General features: G+C 40.4%; 1 protein-coding gene across 7 annotated transcripts in view; it reads right to left on the reverse strand.

Annotated features, from left to right (window-relative positions):
* The window catches only part of AK9 (adenylate kinase 9), a 193565-nt gene that overhangs the window by 101924 nt on the left and 71208 nt on the right, over positions 1–20433 (reverse strand). For 6 of the 7 annotated variants that reach the window (XM_077162638.1, XM_077162637.1, XM_077162634.1 and 3 more), the window contains one exon: positions 14324–14469. In XM_077162638.1, the coding sequence (XP_077018753.1) occupies positions 14324–14469 (146 nt within the window). The remainder of the gene's footprint in view (positions 1–14323; positions 14470–20433) is intronic. The other variant, XM_077162635.1, reaches the window with a different exon arrangement.

Genomic DNA, 20433 nt, shown 5'->3' on the forward strand with positions numbered 1-20433 from the left:
GATTAGTTGTCTCAGCTCTTGTTCTCATTTGAGCTATTGGTTTGTTCCTTTGACTGGGCCATATTCTCAATCTTTTGAGCGTGGACAGTTATCTTCTGCTGGCGTCTGGGCATTTATTCAGATTTCTCTGGGTGTTGGACCCAGCAAGGTTGTAAGATTTTTCTGTGAAATCTCTGGGATCTGTTTTTCTTATCTTGCCCAGTACGTGGCGCACGTGGCACACGTTTGTCTCAAGTGTTTGGAATGGGTCTCCCCCAGTCACCGATCTCCGTGGCCTGGGGATTTCGGATCCAATTCTCTCCGTTGGTTCAGGGGTCGCGCGTGGTGGGGGCGTCAGCTGCCGCGGCTTGAGGGGACCCTGTGGCTGGTTGCGGGCCGCAGCGGGCCTGGGGGATTCCCCACCGGACCAGGAAGCCTCCCGAGGGGGGGGGGCTTCCGCGGCTTGGATAGCCCTCCTATCTGAGACTCGTATCCGCGGACTCGAAGCAGAGACTCGAAGCCGCCCGCAAAAGAGGGGTGCCACCTGCCTCGGCTTGGGAAACTTGCTTCTCCAATACTCTCAGCCGGCCCGGAAAGGGGGGAGGGAGTAGCTCGGACCCCCGCAGCTGCCGCTGATCGGGAAATCGCACACCACTCGGGGGTCTCACTGCAGCCGAGTCTCGCAGTCAGTCTAGCCAGCCCAGACTTTGGATAGCCCTCTGATCCGGGACTCGTAGCCGCGGACTCAAAGCCGAGACTCGAAGCCGCCCGCAAAAGAAGGGCGCCGCCTGCCTCGGCTTGGGGAACTTGCTTCTCCGATACTCTCAGCCGGCCCGGGAAGGAGGGAGGGATTAGCTCAGACCGCCGCAGCTGCGGCTGCTCGGGGGTCTTGCCGCAGCCAAGTCTCGCAATCAGACTTGCCAGCCCAGACTTTGGATAGCCCTCTGATCCGAGACTCGTAGTCGCGGACTCGAAGCCGAGACTCGCAGCCGCCCGCAAAAGTGTGGCGCCGGCCGCCTTGGCTGGGAAGCTTGTCTCTCCGAGTCTCTCAGCCAGCCCGGGAAGGAGGGAGGGATTAGCTCGGACCGCCGCAGCTGCGGCCGCTCGGGGGTCTCGCCGCAGCCAAGTCTCGCAATCAGACTTGCCAGCCCAGACTTTGGATAGCCCTCTGATCCGAGACTCGTAGTCGCGGACTCGAAGCCGCCCGCAAAAGTGTGGCGCCGGCCGCCTTGGCTGGGAAGCTTGTCTCTCCGAGTCTCTCAGCCAGCCCGGGAAGGAGGGAGGGATTAGCTCCGACCGCCGCAGCTGCGGCCGCTCGGGGGTCTCGCCGCAGCCAAGTCTCGCAATCAGACTTGCCAGCCCAGACTTTGGATAGCCCTCTGATCCGAGACTTGTAGTCGCGGACTCGAAGCCGCCCGCAAAAGTGTGGCGCCGGCCGCCTTGGCTGGGAAGCTTGTCTCTCCGAGTCTCTCAGCCAGCCCGGGAAGGAGGGAGGGATTAGCTCGGACCGCCGCAGCTGCGGCTGCTCGGGAAATCGCCCACCGCTCGGGGATCTCACTCACCGCAGCCGAGTTTCGCAGTCAGACTAGCCAGCCAATAATATCTTTAGAGTGTTCATCTTCCATCCTGCTTTCCTGCCACTCATGAGGACAGGCTACTTTGAGCTTTCCTTGGTAGTTACTTATACATCTTAAGGCATCTGTAGGATTGATCTCAGTCCCAAAGCCAGAGCCATGCTGGATTTAACACTGTTCCCACGTGTCATTTCAGGGAGGGAAGGGCATATGCAAGTCATGGCCCTTAACTTCTCTACGTCCACTGGCTTCCTGGTGTGAGTCTGGGCAGCCATCAGGTCTCAGGACCCCAGGGAGAAGTCCTGGTGGCTGCTCTGGAGGCCATGGATCATCATGGCCAAGATGGGGCCAACGGAGGCCGCGCGGATCCCGCTGGAAAGGAAGCGGCGGTGGCAGCACACAGATTCCTCCGCCTCCCTCGGGTCCAGCCCTGGCGGCTTCCCGGCCATTACCCTGCCCGCCGACCCGGCACCTTCCTCTCCACCCCTCAACCACTGAATGTGAGCAACAGATGGAAAACCTTGTCGTTTGTGTTAAGTATGGTACCAAAATTAAAGAGGAGCCCTCTGAAGTGGAGCCCTAATAAAGAAAGAACAGAAGCTGTGAGTCAGAGCACACAAAACACAGCCATTCTCTGGGAGACAGCAGCCCACTGGTCCAGAACACTGATTCCCCTCATCCAAGTGAAAGGGATGGAGGTCAGAAAGTGTGTACAGAAAGCAACCCAGTATTTGATGCAGATACCCTACTCTACAGGGAAACTTTAAAATGTAACCATAGCTCAGAAGCCACTTCTTTGGAACAATGTAATATAGTTCAGCCTCCTCCTTGTAAAATAGAAAATCCCATATCTAATCCTGATGGAACTGAAAGTGGGACTTATTTCACAAGTTTCCAGCTGCCTTTACCAAGGATCAAAGACTCAGAAATTGGGCAGCATAATTCAGGGCAGGAAAACACTGTAAAAAATTCAACTATTGTTTCCAAAGAAAATTTTAGGAAGCATTCACAGCCCAGGTCATTTGATTTGAAGACTTATAAACCTATGGGATTTGAATCTTCATTTCTGAAATTTATTCAGGAAAGTGAAGAGAAAGAAGATGATTTTGATGATTGGGAGCCTTCAGAGCACTTAACGTTAAGTAACTCTTCACAACCCAGTAATGACTTACCAGGGAGTGTTGTGGCAGATAATATGGTAAATGACAATGACTCTGAAGTTGACATACGTCATTCTTCCAGTAATTCTGCAATTCATGAGAACCTGACTGCTATCCCACCCTTAATAGTAGCTGAGACAACAGCAGTTCCTTCCTTGGAAAACCTGAGGGTCGTATTGGACAAAGCATTACAGACTGTGAAGAGCTTGCCTTAAAACAGCTTCATTATCTTCGGCCAGTAGTTGTCCTTGAAAGATCTAAGTTTTCCACACCAATTTTAGACTTGTTTCCAACAAAAAAGACAGATGAGCTTTGTGTAGCAAGTTCCTAAATAGCAGTTTTGTTTTAGAAACAGACTGGCTCCAACACTGCAACGTGGGGACAATTGCCAACTCGAACAAAGGCTGAGAACCAGCCACACCATTGTTTAGGGTAGAATAGGCTGTGTATTTACATGAATGTATAATATCTATGTCAGCTGTATTGGCTGAGTTCATTAGCTCTCCAGTTGATTTATTGATTGGTTTTTTTTTTCATTTGTTTATTAAAAAAAAGAAATGGAACTGTAAAAAAAAAAGATTAACCAACTTTTGAATTTCTATCTGACTGTAGTAAAAAAAAATTTTTTTTTTAACACTCTGAAATGTTCAATATGAGAGACTTAGGGGAAAAAGCAGAAAGCTATAAAGAAATACAAACAGTTAAGAAAAATGTAATGCCCAAGTTTCAATCAATGATATGAAAGTTAAAATACTGAGATAATTTTTAACAATTTCTCCATCACATCCAGCAATAAAAAAAATTTAATAGCTTCATAGTATTTTACCATATGGATAAATCTTAATCCATTTAATTATACCCTGTTAAATGTTTATGTAATTGCTAATTTTATCCTTTATGACATTGTGACAAACATCTTTATATATAAATCTTAGTCCAATATTATATTATTTTCATGATTTTTTTTTTATGGAGTGATATTAAGTAGCCTCTCTATTAGGATTTTCCACTGAGTTCTTCCACTGTACTTGTGCCTAGAGTTTTCGACTATCCCAAGAACAGTTCAGTATCACCACACTTTCTTCTAATTTAAAAAAATGCTTCTTTAAAAACAATAAACAAATTTATATCGAACTTATTTTATTTTGATAGTTAAGAATCTAAATTGCTTTTTTCTCCAACCATTAATTTTATGAATACTGTTAAATAATCTTCCTTCTTTTTGGATTTTGATGTAACCTTTAGCATATACTAAATTTTTATCTGTCCTGAGGTCTTTTTTTTATCTTCTTTGTGGTTGTATTAATTCTTGTATGACTATCAAGTGTATAAACCATTGTAGCATTACAACATATTTTACTAGCTGGCGGAAAAGTCTCCTGCTATTATACCTTGCAAAATGTCCTTTGTCTCAGGTATTGTTTCTTCCAAAGTTTGGAGTCAATTTCCAAAAAAGTTTGATATCTTTATTAGACCTTTATAAAATCTATAAATTAATTTGAGAGATATAGTATTAAGATTTGATGTTTACTATAAGAAATTATGTCTCTGTTGGCATTTGCTTTTGCTCACATTTAAAGTTTAATAATTTTCTTCATATGGCTCCCTCCTCTTTTTATTTTTTTTAGAAATCATTCCATTCTATATATGCAATCAGTAATTCTTAACATCATCACATAGATGCATGATCATCATTTCTTAGTACATTTGCATCGATTTAGGAAAAGAACTAGCAAAACAACAGAAAAAGATATAGAATGTTAATATAGAGAAAAAATAATAATAATAGTAAAAAAAAGATAAAAACAAACAAACAAACAGACAAACATGCCGCGTCCTCTTTTTCCTCCCCGGTTTGACATGGTTCCCTGGAAGGAAGGGCGGTGGCAAGGCCTTCAACGCCTCAAAAGAGGACGAGGCATAAAATGGTGTAATAGAAAAATACTGGGATTAACGACACTAATTGTGTGTTCCTTGTTGCTGGTTGTGCTCCAAACATTATATCAAAATGAATCAGAAAGCAAAAGAATTGGAAAAAATGATACAAATTGTACAAATTGCAAAACATTGTTAATGACTGTTTGGAAAAAATTAGGTTGGGACGCCCCCATTAAGCAAGTCATGCTGCAGATGCAGCAGGCAGAAGTGCTTTTAGAACTAGTCACAGAAAAGTACCCCATAGAGAATAAACACTTACAATTAAAAAACCCTGCATTGAGCCATCCTAGAAATTTACTCCCCACCACGGTGCCGGTCCATTGCTATAAAACAATAAAAAATCTAAGTAAACAATGTAACCTTTTAATCAAAACAAGCTAACCTTTAACCAGATTAAAATAGGTCTTGACATATTGCCTCACCTGTAGAATAATAGGAAAAGAAAGTCTAAACTCAGAAAACTGCAAACACAATGCGGTTTAAGCCAATATCTTGCTGCTATTGAAATCTTGTGTAAATTTTCCTAAGAAAATCAGAACGTGTACTTTCGCTTTGCTTCCCTGAACCTGTAACTTTACCTAAAATGTAAGCCATGACACAACCATGATCCTGTGATACCTGTTTCCTTGCCAAGAATAAGGGTATAAAATCAGTTAAGCAAAAATAAATCTAACCAACTCTTCTCAGAAAAAAATTCTCTAAGCTGTCTCTTGGTGTTCTTCTCGCGCCGACGACCCTCCACACCTTCAAGCCCGTTCCCTCTGCTGCGGCTGGACGGCGGCACAAACAAAAAAAAACCTGTAACTCAGATGCAGCTTCATTCAGTGTTTTAACATGATTACTTTACAATTAGGTATTATTGTGCTGTCCATTTTTGAGTTTTTGTATCTAGTCCTGTTGCACAGTCTGTATCCCTTCAGCTTCAATTACCCATTGTCTTACCCTGTTTCTAACTCCTGCTGAACTCTGTTACCAATGACATATTCCAAGTTTATTCTCGAATGTCGGTTCACATCAGTGGGACCATACAGTATTTGTCCTTTAGTTTTTGGCTAGTCTCACTCAGCATAATGTTCTCTAGGTCCATCCATGTTATTACATGTTTCATAAGTTTATTCTGTCTTAAAGATGCATAATATTCCATCGTATGTATATACCACAGTTTGTTTAGCCACTCGTCTGTTGATGGACATTTTGGCTGTTTCCATCTCTTTGCAATTGTAAATAATGCTGCTATAAACATTGGTGTGCAAATGTCCATTTGTGTCTTTGCCCTCAAGTCCTTTGAGTAGATACCTAGCAATGGTATTGCTGGGTCGTATGGCAATTCTATATTCAGTTTTTTGAGGAACCGCCAAACTGCCTTCCACAGTGGTTGCACCATTTGACATTCCCACCAACAGTGGATAAGTGTGCCTAATTCACCACATCCTCTCCAGCACTTGTCATTTTCTGTTTTGTTGATAATGGCCATTCTGGTGGGTGTGAGATGATATCTCATTGTGGTTTTGATTTGCATTTCTCTAATGGCCAGGGACATTGAGCATCTCTTCATGTGCCTTTTGGCCATTTGTATTTCCTCTTCTGAGAGGTGTCTGTTCAAGTCTTTTTCCCATTTTGTAATTGGGTTGGCTGTCTTTTTGTTGTTGATTTGGACAATCTCTTTATAAATTCTGGATACTAGACCTTTATCTGATATGTCATTTCCAAATATTGTCTCCCATTGTGTAGGCTGTCTTCCTACTTTCTTGATGAAGTTCTTTGATGCACAAAAGTGTTTAATTTTGAGGAGTTCCCATTTATTTATTTCTTTCTTCAGTGCTCTTGCTTTAGGTTTAAGGTCCATAAAACCGCCTCCAATTGTAAGTTTCATAAGATATCTCCCTACATTTTCCTCTAACTGTTTTATGGTCTTAGACCTAATGTTTAGATCTTTGATCCATTTTGAGTTAACTTTTGTATAGGGTATGAGATACGGGTCTTCTTTCATTCTTTTGCATATGGATATCCAGTTCTCTAGGCACCATTTATTGAAGAGACTCTTCTGTCCCAGGTGAGTTCCTCCTCTTTTTTTAAAGCATGTTATTCGGTATTTTACATTTCTGTTCCTATTGTGGATGGGATTTTATTCCTTTGGCTACCTTATTTCTAAATATACTAATGAGTTCTTACTGCCTTTTAGGGAATTTTCTTGGATATTTTTAGATAAAGTATCATCTGCAAAAATAATACTTTTCCTGTATTCTGACACTTACTCTTTATGTTTCAAATCATTCTATATAGCTATTATAGCCAAAATTCCCATAAACGTTAAAAATAAGTATAAAAGGAATATCATTGTCCTCTTTCTGAATTTGATTATATAATCTGCAGGCCAAACTAGAGCTTCTTTATCATGTTAAAGTGTATTCTGCTATCCTTTATGTAACAAGAGAATTTACTGAGTTATTCAGTTGTGTTTATTTTTGCTGTATTTTTATGCCCTCACTTGAGAAGGCAGCCAGGCCCTCTGAGTTCCTTCAGAGGGCTGAATGCAAGAAGCTGTCTTTCTGGCTTTAATTTATCCCAAGTGATTCTGATACAACAGTAAAAAGACATACCTCGGCAAATTGTGGATTAAGGAAATGGTAGAAATGAACATTAAGGTCTTATCCATATTCCCTAAAAGGAAAAGTGCTATTGTCGCTTAAGTAGCACAAGCTACTCAAGGGAAAGAAAATTCAAAAACTGAGGGGAGAAAAGGTTTGGGGCATGAGGACTTGGGCACTGAGGATGCAAGTTTTAGATGTATCAGGAGCAATAGCTTCTGTTTAGGAATCTTATGAGGGTGATTCTCTAGTTGGGATAACTGTGGGAAGAATATGGAAAACTAATACAGAATTTCATATCCTAAAGAATCCCTGAGTGTGTGGCAAGCAGATGGGTGATAAGACTTTGAGTCTGGAGCTGGCACCTTGGAAAGAGCTGGTAGGAAAGAGCGTCCCTATGCCTGGTCTTTGTCTAGCCAAGTTGGACATGTAATTGGGCTCTCAGGAAGTGAATCAGCTGAAAATAAAGTGGCATTTTTTTTTTCGACAGCCTCAAGGTGGGGGAGGGTGTTGAGTGAGAGAAAAGAATATTTATAAAATGATACATTTCCATACTTTATTCACCCTTCTGTACTTTCGAAATTTTAACTTAATGTTAATATTGTGGCATTTAAACATACCATTCCTGGATTTCTTTATTGTGTGTTATTTTGTGTTTATTTTTCATTTTATCACTTGTGAATATAGAAAGAGAGGAAACTGAGGGGATCAGAGGATGACAGCATGACATAAAGAGATGTAGGAGGCATGGAAAGACATGTTGACTATGCAAAGTAGACAGGTCCAAGGGCAGATGTGAGCAAGAACAGAGGTGTTAGAAAACGAAGTGAAAAGGGAAGTAGACCAAAATAATGTCTAACACAGAGAAAGATGTAATTACAGGAGAAACAGGCTGTGGCTAGGATGTGCAATTAGACAACATGAACTGAAACTGAAAAACAGTGCTCGGTTTGATACAAAAGGCTCATTTCCCTTGATGTTGCTGCCATTTTACTGTTAGGTACAGGGCAAGTGCAGTGTAACAAGCTTCATTCAACAAAAATATGCAAAACAATAGGAGCAGAGAATGTAGTTGCTGCTGAGACAGGTACCCCTAGCTTCTACTTCTGTAGTGTGCTTGGAAGCTAGTTGATCAAGGCAGAAATAAAGTAACAGTGCTTAGGAAAAAACAATTTTTGTGCATTCTCCATTGCAAGGGAATGATCCTTTTCCTCCCTTAGTAGAAATTATATCATTATTTTGGTATTTTTAAGGTTACATAACATTGTTAAATTGTAATTCTAAGGAGTCCGAAAGAAGCTGAAAAGCCACACCTAACTGTTCAGAAATGGCAAATGTAATGAAACCATTCACTTGCATTGATCCACTTTCATTGGATCATACTGAATCATTAGGCCCAAGTTGCATCAATTACATCTGCTCGGCATATTGGTGGTGAACTTTAGATAAGAAAAGAAATTTAGTGGGAGGCAGAGTAAAAAGAAAGGGATGAAAAATGGTTGCAGACACAATGACACAATGAGATACCACCTCACACCCATTAGAATGGTTATGATGTTAAAAAAAAAAGGGTAAATAATAAGTCCTGGTGAGGATGCCGAGCTATAGGAACCCTTGTAGATTGTTGGTGGGAATGTAAAATCGTAGTCACTGTTAAAAATATTTTGGTGGTTCATCAAAAATTAAACATAGAACTACCATATGATTCAGCAATCCCAATTCTAGGTACATACCCCAAAGAATTGAAAACAGGGACTCAAACAGGTATTTATACATCAAAGTTCATGCAGCATTATTGAGAATAGCCAAAACGTAGAAGCGATCCAGTTCCCATTAATAGATAAATGGATAAATAAAATGTGGTATACACATGCGATGGAATATTACACAGCCATAAAAGGAATAAAGTTCGTATACAGGCCACTAGTGAATGAGCCTTGAAGACATCACGTTGAGTGAAATAAGAGATAGATGTATGATTTCACATGTATGAAATAGCTAGAATATCCAATATGTGCAGACACAGAAGTAGATTACCAGGTACCAGAGGTTGGGGAAGGAAGTCCTGGAGTTCATGGATATGGGTATAGGGTTTCTGTTTGGGATAATGGGAAAGTTTTGGTAACAGATGGTGGGAAGGGGCACAGCATTGTGAAGGTGATTAATCCCACTGAATGCTGTGCCCGGGGGCAGCTGAGACGGGTAAGTTTATGTTATATATAAGTTCCCACAATTTAAATAAAAGAGTCACTAAAGAGACAATGACAATTAAATGCAACCTTGATCGTAGACTGGAACTAATAATGGAGGAGAAAAGCCCAAAAAAGACATTATTGGGACACAATGAAAAAAGTGGACTATACACTGTAAGCTTTATATCAATGTTAAAATTATTGGTTACAGAGTGAAAATCTTTGTTCTTAGAAGATGTACATGGATTTACTATGTTTTCAAGGAGCAAGCATATAACCTATGCTCAAATTTTTAGAAAGGAGACTGACAGATGATTGATAGATGGGTAGATTGATGGATGGACGGGTACGTAGAATGATACAGCAAATGTGGCAAAATGTTAAAATTGGTGTATCTGAGTATATAGGTATGGTTTTCTTGCATTATTATGTAAATGTTCCGTAAGTTTGAAATTATTAATTAAAAGTTTAAGAAAAAAGTTGCAGAGAAAACAACTAGAAAATGAAATCTTAATATCATTTACAACAGCATCAAAAACCCTCATCAAGTACCTAGGAATAAACCTAACAAAAGATGTTGAAGACCTCTATACTGAAAACCACTAAACAAGGCTGAGAGAAATATAAAGACCTAAGTAAAACAGAGATATTGTATGTTTATGGGATTAGAAGACTCAATATTAAGATAGCAGTTCTCAAGAAATTTGTCTATAGACTAAATGCAACTCAATCAAAACCTCAGCAGGTGTGAGGGTGTGCATGCGTGTGCATGCATGTGCATGTAAAAACTGACAAGCTGATTCAAAATTTATGTGGAAATAAAAGGACCTATATGCTAAGATTATCTTGCTGAAGCAAGCAGAACAGAACATGATATATGACATGAAGTAGGATCAATAACAGGAGAAACAGGCTGTTGAAGGATTTACACTGCCAGATTTCAAACTTATAAAGCTACAATAGTTAAGACATGTGGTGCTAACACGCAGATAGACAAATGGACCTATAGAATAGAACCGAGAGTCCAGAAATAGACCACACCCAGATGGCCAATTGATGTACGGTAGCGGGGAAAGGATGGTCTTTCCAATACGTGGTGCTGGAACAAATGGCTATCCACACTGAAAAAAATGATTTTCACAATGTGGTTGTGAATTGTATTTCCATCATGATTAGTGATTTTGTACACTTTAAAATATGTTTACGGGCCATTTTGATATTCTCTTTTGGATGCACAAAAATTAATTTAAAATGGATTTTAGATCTAAATGTAAAAGGTAAAACAGAGTTTCCAGAAGAAAACCTGAGAGAATATCTTCATGACCTTGGGCAGGCAAAGATTTCTGAAATAAGACATAAAAAGCACTAATGATGAAGGGCAAAGTTAGTAAATTGGATTTCAGTAATATTGACAAATATTAACTTCTATAAAACAGAAAATATTTGTAAAGATACAGCATTCAAAGGACTTATATTCAGAATATATAAAGAATTACACATCATTAAAATAGGACAAATAGTCCAATAAAAATATGGGCAAATTACTTGAACAGCTACTTTGCCAAAGAGGATGGTTCTTCATTGAGCTAGTTCTGAAATCCACGCAATCATAGAAATTGATGACTGGTAAAACAGTCTTCTGCACAGGTCTCTGGCTCTTGAGAAATGACAATGTGATAGCAGCTTTGGTGTTAATACCTCACACTATTTACACCTCCTATAACCCCAGAGTTGCAATTTACTATCTAATGATACCACATATATTCGTATATTGGAAATACTTTAGTAATACTGCCTATAGATTTGTTTCCTCCAGAATAATCTCTGAGGGGAATGAAGAAACTGGACAGTCAGGGGCAAGCGTGGGCCTTCTATATAGTCCTAATATCCTCCTCACTCACAGGCCCCCTCCTCTGGGATATTTTCTCTCACCTCCCAGACAGAGATGATAGCTTTTACACCTTGTGCAATTCTATTTGCCACTTAGCATCCGATAACTCAATCACTGGCTTATAGGACTGCCTTTCCCACCTCGGTGATAGCTCCTTAAAGGAAAGGCTGTGTTTAATTCATCTTCATATCCTGAGTATATAGCATAGAACAGGGCACATAGTAGTTCAGAAACATAAATAAACATAAATGTTTCTGAAGGGGTAAACTTATGACCAAATGACCTGAAGGCAGAGGAAGCTGGAAGGTCTCTATGGGAGGCCCAAAGGAAGACAGGGACTCACCTTAGGAACCTGAGAGCAAGGGGGATGGTGAGCCTGGGCCCCCAAGACCCACAACCCCGGTGTTGTTGGGGTAGTTCTGTACTCCCACATAATTCTAAATGACATCAACGAAGTGGCTCATTGAGAGTCCAAAACTGATTTATTCTGCCTTTGGTTTTGGCTTCAAATGCTTACCCGAGCTCTCTGTACAAAAGAGACCCATATGGATGCCTTGTTCTTTAAAAATGAAAGATAAGCCTCTGATTGGTCATCAGCTGGACACAGCTTTTCCCCTTAGACTAGAAAATTACTCATATGTTCACCCATCTCCTCTCTGATCACGTTCAAGGTGGTTGGATGAAATTTTTCAGCTATGGAGTAAACTTTGTCTTGGTTTATGACTAATTAGGTCATAGATGAATTATCTAACCTGGTACTAGCTTCATTAGTACCATCTTTTGAAAACTTTTATTTTAATTTTTTACATATGAGGTGTACTTTACATGTAATGATATGCTCTGGTACTAAGTGAATTATTCAATTGGCTTTGACAAACATATATGAGTACAAAAAAAACACTTCATCACTCTGGAGTGCTCCCTGGAGTCTCTTCCTAGTTAACACTTCCAGAAGCAGTTACGAATCTATTGCTTTAACCAAAGGTTACTTTTGCATGTTCTAGAATTCTGTATAAATAGGGTCATATAGTATGGCCACTTTATGTCTGGTTTATTTCACTCAGAACACTTATTTTTAGATGCATACATTTTGTTACATGTATCAGGAGTTCTTTCCTTTTTACTGCTGAGTAGAAATACATTGTATGAATATGCCACAGTTTCTTTTCCCACTTTTCTGTTGAGAAACATACCATGTTGTTTCCAGGTTTTGACTATTATGAATGAAGCTGCTCTAAACATTCTTTTTGTGGACCTATGTATGCTTTTGTCTTGGGAAATACCTAGGAGTAGGACTGCCATGGGATACAGGGAAGCATATGTTGAACTTTTAAAGAAACTGCCAAATAACTTCCAAAATGTACCATCTTTAACAAAGTGACCTGAATCAAAGACACTAAAATTAATGAAGAATTCATTTTGAAGGTAAGAAAGTATATTACAGAATTTCTTTTGTAATTAAAAACTTACCAAGAAGTATCAGCAATTGTTCACTGGGACACATTGTACATAACACCTTTGACTACAAAATATAATGAAGTTGAGGCTACGGATTCCAATATGATCAAGTAAGACTCTAGAATAATAACAAATGTACTAGGGTAATAGTTTCTCTATATTATTTTGAGTAGTTATTATTAAATTAATGATCAAAATTAATGTCCTGCCTTGAGGGATGGAAGAAAAATGTGGAACTATTAAACTTTACAACTGGGAAAACCCCAGATACTGTGTCAAATACTAGGGACACCCAAATCAATAAGCCAAGCCCTTGATCTTGAGGCTTGTTCTTGCACAACTTACGTATGTAGTAGAGAAGCTTAGCCTACCTATAGGCATGCCTAAGAATCATGCCCGGAGGACCTCTTTTGTTGCTCAGATGTGGCTTCTCTTGGTCCAAACCAAACTTGCAAGTGAAATTATTGCCTTCCCTACTACGTGGGATGTGACATCCAGGGATGAAAGTTTCCCTGGCAGTGTGGGAGATGACTCCCAGAGATGAGTCTGGCCCTGGCACTGTGGAATCGACAATGCCATCCTGACCACAAGGGGAAAAGAAGTGGAACAAATAAGGTATCAATGGTTGAGAGAGTTCAAATAGAGTAGAGAGGCTACTTAGAAGGTCACTCTTACACAACTCAGTTGGACACTGCCACCTACCATAACTTGCCAAACTCCAACCAAACCCATTCCAGCCAACCCTAAAGAATACCTAGGGCATTATATAAGATTCCACAAAGGTTCCATGTATCAGGTAACTTTTCAGAAACCTACAACCTCCAGATGGATCCCTGGACCAGATAAGTCCTGAAATGCAGAGGGGCTAGCCTCTCCAGAATATCAACTATTTCCATCGCCTTATCCCATATTATCAACAGCCCTTTCCAACATGAAAAAGTTAGAATGGGCATGGCCCAAATATTCCTAAACAGTTGGAGAAAGATCAAAGGTGATGGTGGAGTTATGCAGATAAGGTAGGGTTTAACAAATGGGTATGATTGCTGAATTATTATATATTGATAATTCTTTTAGTCTCTAGTAGCTTAAAGTACTTAGAAGTAAAAACCTAAAATTGTAGAATTGTAACCCATACCAAACTCTGAAATCTGTTCTACAACTAATTGTTGTGATGAGCTTTGAATTTATTGCTTTTTTGTATATATGCTATTTTTCACAAAAAAGAAAAGGAAATTTCTTCTAGCCTCCAGTTTTTTTTGTATTTTGCATGGGCAGGCACCAGGAATCGAACCTGGGTCCCTGGCATGGCAGGCAAGAACTCTGCCTGCTGAGCCACCATGGCCTGCCCTAGCCTCCACAGCAGCTAGAAGGAAAAATCTGAAATAGTGGAATGGTAACCCATAACAAACTCTGAAATCTGTTTTGTAACTACTTGTTGAAGTGTACTTTGAAAATCATTGCTTTTTTTTTAAACTTTTGTTTGTATATATGTTATATTTAACAATAAAAATGCTAAAAAATGTTAATGTCCTGGATTTCTTACCTCTTTGAGGACTTCCTCTAAAATTTCAGTGTGTTTTTCATATGGCTGTTCAAAGTTCATCTCCTTTGCCATTTTTACAGTTTCTTCAATCATAGAAACAACCTCTGGATGATCTGCAGTAACCTCTATTTCAGAATAGTCTTCTTCTAAGACCAAAGTAAAATAAGTTAATAGATGAATGCCATCAATAATCTTAGTGGACAAAGCTATTGGCAATAAAAGGTGATTGCTAATACAAATACATGACCCAGGAAAGTATTAACTTTGTGTCACTGCAGAAAATGCTGGAAAAGGCGGGGAAAAAAGAAAAGATGGAGGAAATGCTAATTCAGGAATCACAAAATATCTGAGCAGGGACTTAAAATCAGTGTATCAGAATGAAAATGAATGAGGGAAAAAGAAAGCATTCCAGGTAGGGACCAAAACCAAGGAAGCTGGGGAGAAGAGGTAGGGATTAAGGGATTCCAGGGGACAAACTAAAAACAAGTATGTAGGGGAGAGTCAGAAAACATGACTAATACTTTGAATTATAAGCATGAAACCACACAGGACAGGAGGTGGGCAAGTTGGCATGGATGAGGGAAAGGAGGCCGTAGGCTGTTTTTTCAAGTGTAACACTTAATTGTTGCCCTCATTTGGTGCTGAATTGTTTCCTGGTATAGCCAAGTTGCCATTCAGGCTGTGTCTTGATACGAATCCACCTAATTCCTCTGTCTCTGCATTTCCAGCCTTGCTTCCTGAGCTGATGTTCCAGGTCTATCTGTCAGGGCCCACTTGATCCTAGCCCAGAAAAACTCCTAACAGTCTTTAAACAGCAATTGCCTGCTGCCCTCCCTGCCTTGAATTGAAAACTCTGTTCTCAGGATTGGCGAAAGCTGGTAGTTTCCAGGAAGCCAGAGCAGAAGAGGCAAGAACCCATGATCTTTCTGCAGCCTTGGGAGAGGGGGGCATTGTGATACAGAAGTAGTGAAGCAAAGGGTCTAGATGTGCTAGAACCTGAAAGTCATAATAATAGATACCAAATACACATCAATATCTATTCTTCTCTTCTTAGTTATGGAACTCTTGATTTTGTCAGGCCCTACAACGCACCCAGCTAAAAAGTCTGTATCTCCCAGCTTCATATACAGCTTGGGATGGCCAATGAGATGTAAGAAGAAAATTTTTGATGAATTCTTCTTGGCATCCCTCTAAAGAGGGGTATCTCCACTGGTTAGAGTGCCAGTTTTTTGTCCCTTGATTTTTCCCCTTTTTCTGCTGGGCACACTGACCTGACGGCTAGAGTTTCAGCAACTATCTTGTGAATGATATGGAAGACACATGCCAGAGATGGCAGAGCACAGTGATCTCCTATTTTTCTGATATTCTTTTTCACCAAAACAATATTTCACATGGTATCTTCTGTGTTCTTGTAGGTGGAACTGTTAATAACAGAGTCACCTTTAAGATAGAGTGAGTGTATATTAATAATGCTTTTAAAAATATATATATATATCAGAAATGGCCTGTCCTGATCAAGATGGTGGAGAAACTTCATGGCACCTGTAGTAGTTAGATTCGGTTGTCAACTTGGCCAGGTGAAGGTGCCTAGATCTATTGCTGTAGACATGAGCCAATGGTACCTGAACCTCATCTGTTGCTGATTACAGCTGCAGTTGGCTAGGAAGCATGTCTGCTGCAATGAGTGATGTTTGACTTAATTGGCTGGTGCTTAAATGAGAGAGTGCAACGTTGTACAGCCAAAGCAGCTCAGCATACCTCATCTCAGCACTCAGCAGCTCAGCCCAGGCCTTTGGAGATGCAGAAAGAAAGTTGTTGGAAACCAGAGGCCTGGAGAGAAGGCCAGCAGAGACCACCCTGTGCCTTTCCACATAAGAAAGAACCTCAGTTGAAAGTCAGCTGCCTTTCTTCTGAAGAACTAACAAAATAAATCCCCTTTTATTAAAAGCCAATCCATCTCTGGTGTGTGGCATTCTGGCAGCTAGCAAACTAGAACAGCACCATTCCCCTACAGAAGCTTTGAATAACTAGTGAGAAATGGTAGAAACATCTTTCTCAAGGCTGCAGAAAATAGTTAAAGGATTGTTGTAGCAGGGTGAGTACTGAATTATAAAAAAAGCTGACTAAAAAGTAGTATCTTTTGGTGACCTAGCTTGCCCTTCTCCTATCTCTGGCTTGGCATGAAGCTGGCCTGTGCTCCCAGTGTGGATCCCTGGCCTGGTTCTGGAAGGAGCAGAGTAACCCCCGTACATACACTGGAAGCATGTAGGTCTGGCCCAGTATCTCTGATAACAGCCTGAGTGGTGCCACCAGGACACTCATCAGAGGTCTACCATCCCAGAACATGCTCTGTGTGTAGATGTTAGTTCAAACAGCTCCTGTACAGAAGCTATGGGATATCTGTCAAGTCATGACTACCTGGGGCGAGGGATTGCTGACTGTAGGACATACAGTGCAGTGTGCGGGACCATGAGGAAACTGTCTCCTAGAGAAGAGGAGAGATTTGTAGCATGTAAATGGGGAATGCCCAGGGCCACATATGCAAACCTAAAACCATATGCTTGTTCAGAAAGGATTAGGGAGGCCCCTAAGCTTTGACCTTGAGCTATTCTCTAAACTCATTGTATGGATAAGCTCTGAAGGACAGCACTTGCACAGGTTGGTCTACAAAACCTGGGAAAGCACAAAAAATAAAAGAAAAACTTGAGAAATTGGACTTCATCAAATCCTTCTTTTTTTTTGTTAGCTTCCAGCATTCAAGCAAAGCTCAATCATAACACTAGCTGGATACAAGTTTAAGTTACAGATATCTCAGCATCTAAATTCCAGTGATAACATATTGAAATATCAAAATGTCCAGATTTCAATGAAAGATTACAAAACATAGAAGGAAACAAAAAGTAACGGTCCAGGCAAAGGAGACAATTAAAGCAACAGAAACTATCACTGAGGATGATCAGACCTAGGATAGAATAGACAAAGAAATTTTTAAAAAGGTCCTAAATTTGCTCAAAGAGCTAGAGAAAGGTTTCTGGGTCAATATGGCAGCTTAACAACGTGCACATTTTAGTTCGTCCTCCAGAACAACTACTAAATAACCAGAAACAGTACAGAACAGCTCCTGGGGCCACGTCAGTGACCAGACACACAGCGTACCCCAGTCTGGACCAGCTGGACCGGCTGCGAGCCCCCACAGAACTGTGAGTTCCCAAAGCTGGGGCGGCCGGTGCCCCATTCCCACAGGCTGCTTCCCAGAGGGGAAAGGAAAGAAACTTTACCAGCAGCAGGGACTGAACACAATCAACCGCCAATTGTGGAATTAAATAACAAATTCTGACTACTAAAAATAGGCCCCCAGCTTAGGTGAACCTGGTCAAAGCGGAGGTTGCTCATTTTTGCCCTAGCACCAAGGGGGCAGGGCTGACGGAAAAAGTGGGGGGGGAAGGAAACAGAGGTTTTCGTGGCTGTATTTCTACAAAGGCTTGACTGCCTTTGGATATAGCAGTAGGACTTCTCAGGCTGCAACTGCCCCAGGCATAGGCAGAAGTGAGCTCTTTTGGGGGCTTGTCTGGAGCCTGTGCTTTCCCCAGGGGAGGGGTGAAGCCCAACTCAGGTGGAATCCCTCCCTCAAGGAATTCAGACACCAGAGCTTGGTAATTTGAAGCCATTAAAACCAGCCTACAACCTTTCCTCTGTCTTCACCATGCCCACAGCAGGGAGAGTCCACCAAAGTTAAAGGTACCATATCATCTTATGCTGGTGGGACCTGCAGGCAGACAAGCACCACATACTGGGCAGGATAAGAAAAACAGAGTCCAGAGACTTCACAGGAAAGTCTTACAACCTACTGGGTCTCACCCTCAGGGAAAACCGACACAGGTGACTCTTTCCTCCTGATAGGAGGCCAGTTTGGTCTGGGAAAATCCGGCTTGGGTCTATAATATCTAAGTAGACCCTCCTAAGTGTGTGGGGGGAAAAGGCACCACACAAGCAGGGCAAGAAACAAGAAAACAAGAACTGAAAAATTCTCCTCTGTTAAACAAAACTTAAGCTACGGGTCCAGAAAAAGCTGAACTGAATGTCAAAGAACAGATAGACAACAAATTCATCCCGGAAGAAAACCCAGGTAAAAGAAGTGAAAGCAATCTCCAGAATAAAGTAATTAAGGTAATTAAATGCCCAGATGCCAGCAAAAAAATAACAAATCACACCAGGAAAATTGAAGATATGGCCCAGTCAAAGGAAAAACCAATAATTCAAATGACATACAGGAGCTGAAACAATTAATTCAGAATGTACGAACAGACATGGAAAACCTCATCAAAAACCAAAATCAATGAATTGAGGGAGGATATAAAGAAGGCAAGGAATGAACAAAAAGAAGAAATGGAAAGTCTGAAAAAACAAATCACAGAACTTATGGGAATGAAAGACACAGTAGAAGAGATGAAAACAACAATGGAAACCTACAATGGTAGATTTCGAGAGGCAGAGGATAGGATTAGTGTACTGGAGGATGGAACATCTGAAATCCGACAAGAGACAGAAACTGTAGGGAAAAAATGGAAAAATATGAGCAGTGACTCAGGGAATTGAATGACAATATGAAGCGCATGAATATACGTGTTGCGGGTATCCCAGAAGGAGAAGAGAAGGGAAAAGGAGGAGAAAAACTAATGAAGGAAATTATCACTGAAAATTTCCCAACTCTTATGAAAGACTTAAAATTACAGATCCAAGAAGTACAGCGTACCCCAAAGAGAATAGATCCAAATAAACATACTCCAAGACATTTAATAATCAGAATGTCAGAGGTCAAAGAGAAAGAGAGGATCTTGAAAGCAGCAAGAGAAAAGCAACCCATCACATACAAGGGAAGCCCAATAAAACCATGCCCAGATCTCTCAGCAGAAACCATGCAGGTAAGAAGACAGTGGGATGATATATTTAAATTACTAAAAGAGAAAAACTGCCAACCAAGAATTCTATATCCAGCAAAATTGCCCTTCAAAAATGAGGGAGAAATTAAAACATTTTCAGACAAAAAAATCACAGGGAGAATTTGTGATTCTCTGCAAGAAATACTAAAGGGAGCACTAGAGACAGATACAAGGACAGAAGAGAGAGGTGTGGAGAAGAGTGTAGAAAGCAAGACTGTGAGTAAAGGTAAAAAGAAGGAAACTTAGATATGACATATAAAATCCAGAAGGCAAAATCATAGAAGAAAGTACTACCCATGCAGTAATAACACTGACTGTTAATGGATTAAACTCTCCAATCAAAAGATGTAGTCTGGCAGAATGGATTAAAAAACAGGACCCATCTATATGCTGTCTCTACACAAAGGACATAAGGGCAAGGACATAAATGGACATTTACACACCAATGTTTATAGCAGCATTATTTACAATTACCAAGAGATGGAAACAGCCAAAATGTCCATCAACAGATGGTTGGCTAAACAAACTGTGGCATTTACATAAGATGGAACATTATGCAGCTCTAAGACACAATAGAGTTATGAAGTATGTAACAACATGAATGGACCTTAAGGACATTATGCTGAGTGTGATTAGCCAGAAACAAAAGGACAAATACTGTATGGTCTCACTGATATGAACTGACATTAGTGAATAAACTTGGAATATTTTATTCCAAGAGACCATCAGGAGATAGAAATAGGGTAAGATATTGGGTAATTGGTGCTGAAGGGATACAGATTGTGCAACAGGACTGAATATAAAAACTCAGAAATGGACAGCACAATATTAACTAATACAATTATGTTAAAACACTGAATTAAGCTTCATATGAGAATGATAGAGGGAGGAGGGCTGGGGCATAAATGAAATCACAAAGAAAGATAGACAATAAAGATTGAGATGGTGTAATCCAGGAATGCCTAGAGTGTATAATGATAGTGACTAAATGTACAAATTTAAAAAATGTTTTTGCATGAGGAAGAACAAAAGAATGTCATTACTGCAGTGTGCTGAAAATATATGGTAATTAATATTTTAAAACTTCAACTTATGTGTGAGGTGTGAGACTAAAGCAAAAAATGTTGATTTGGTACAAATTTATACTTTGGCTAGTGCATCTCTCAATAT

This window comes from Tamandua tetradactyla, chromosome 5 (genome assembly GCF_023851605.1).
Source record: "Tamandua tetradactyla isolate mTamTet1 chromosome 5, mTamTet1.pri, whole genome shotgun sequence".
NCBI classification, from domain to species: Eukaryota; Metazoa; Chordata; class Mammalia; order Pilosa; family Myrmecophagidae; genus Tamandua; species Tamandua tetradactyla.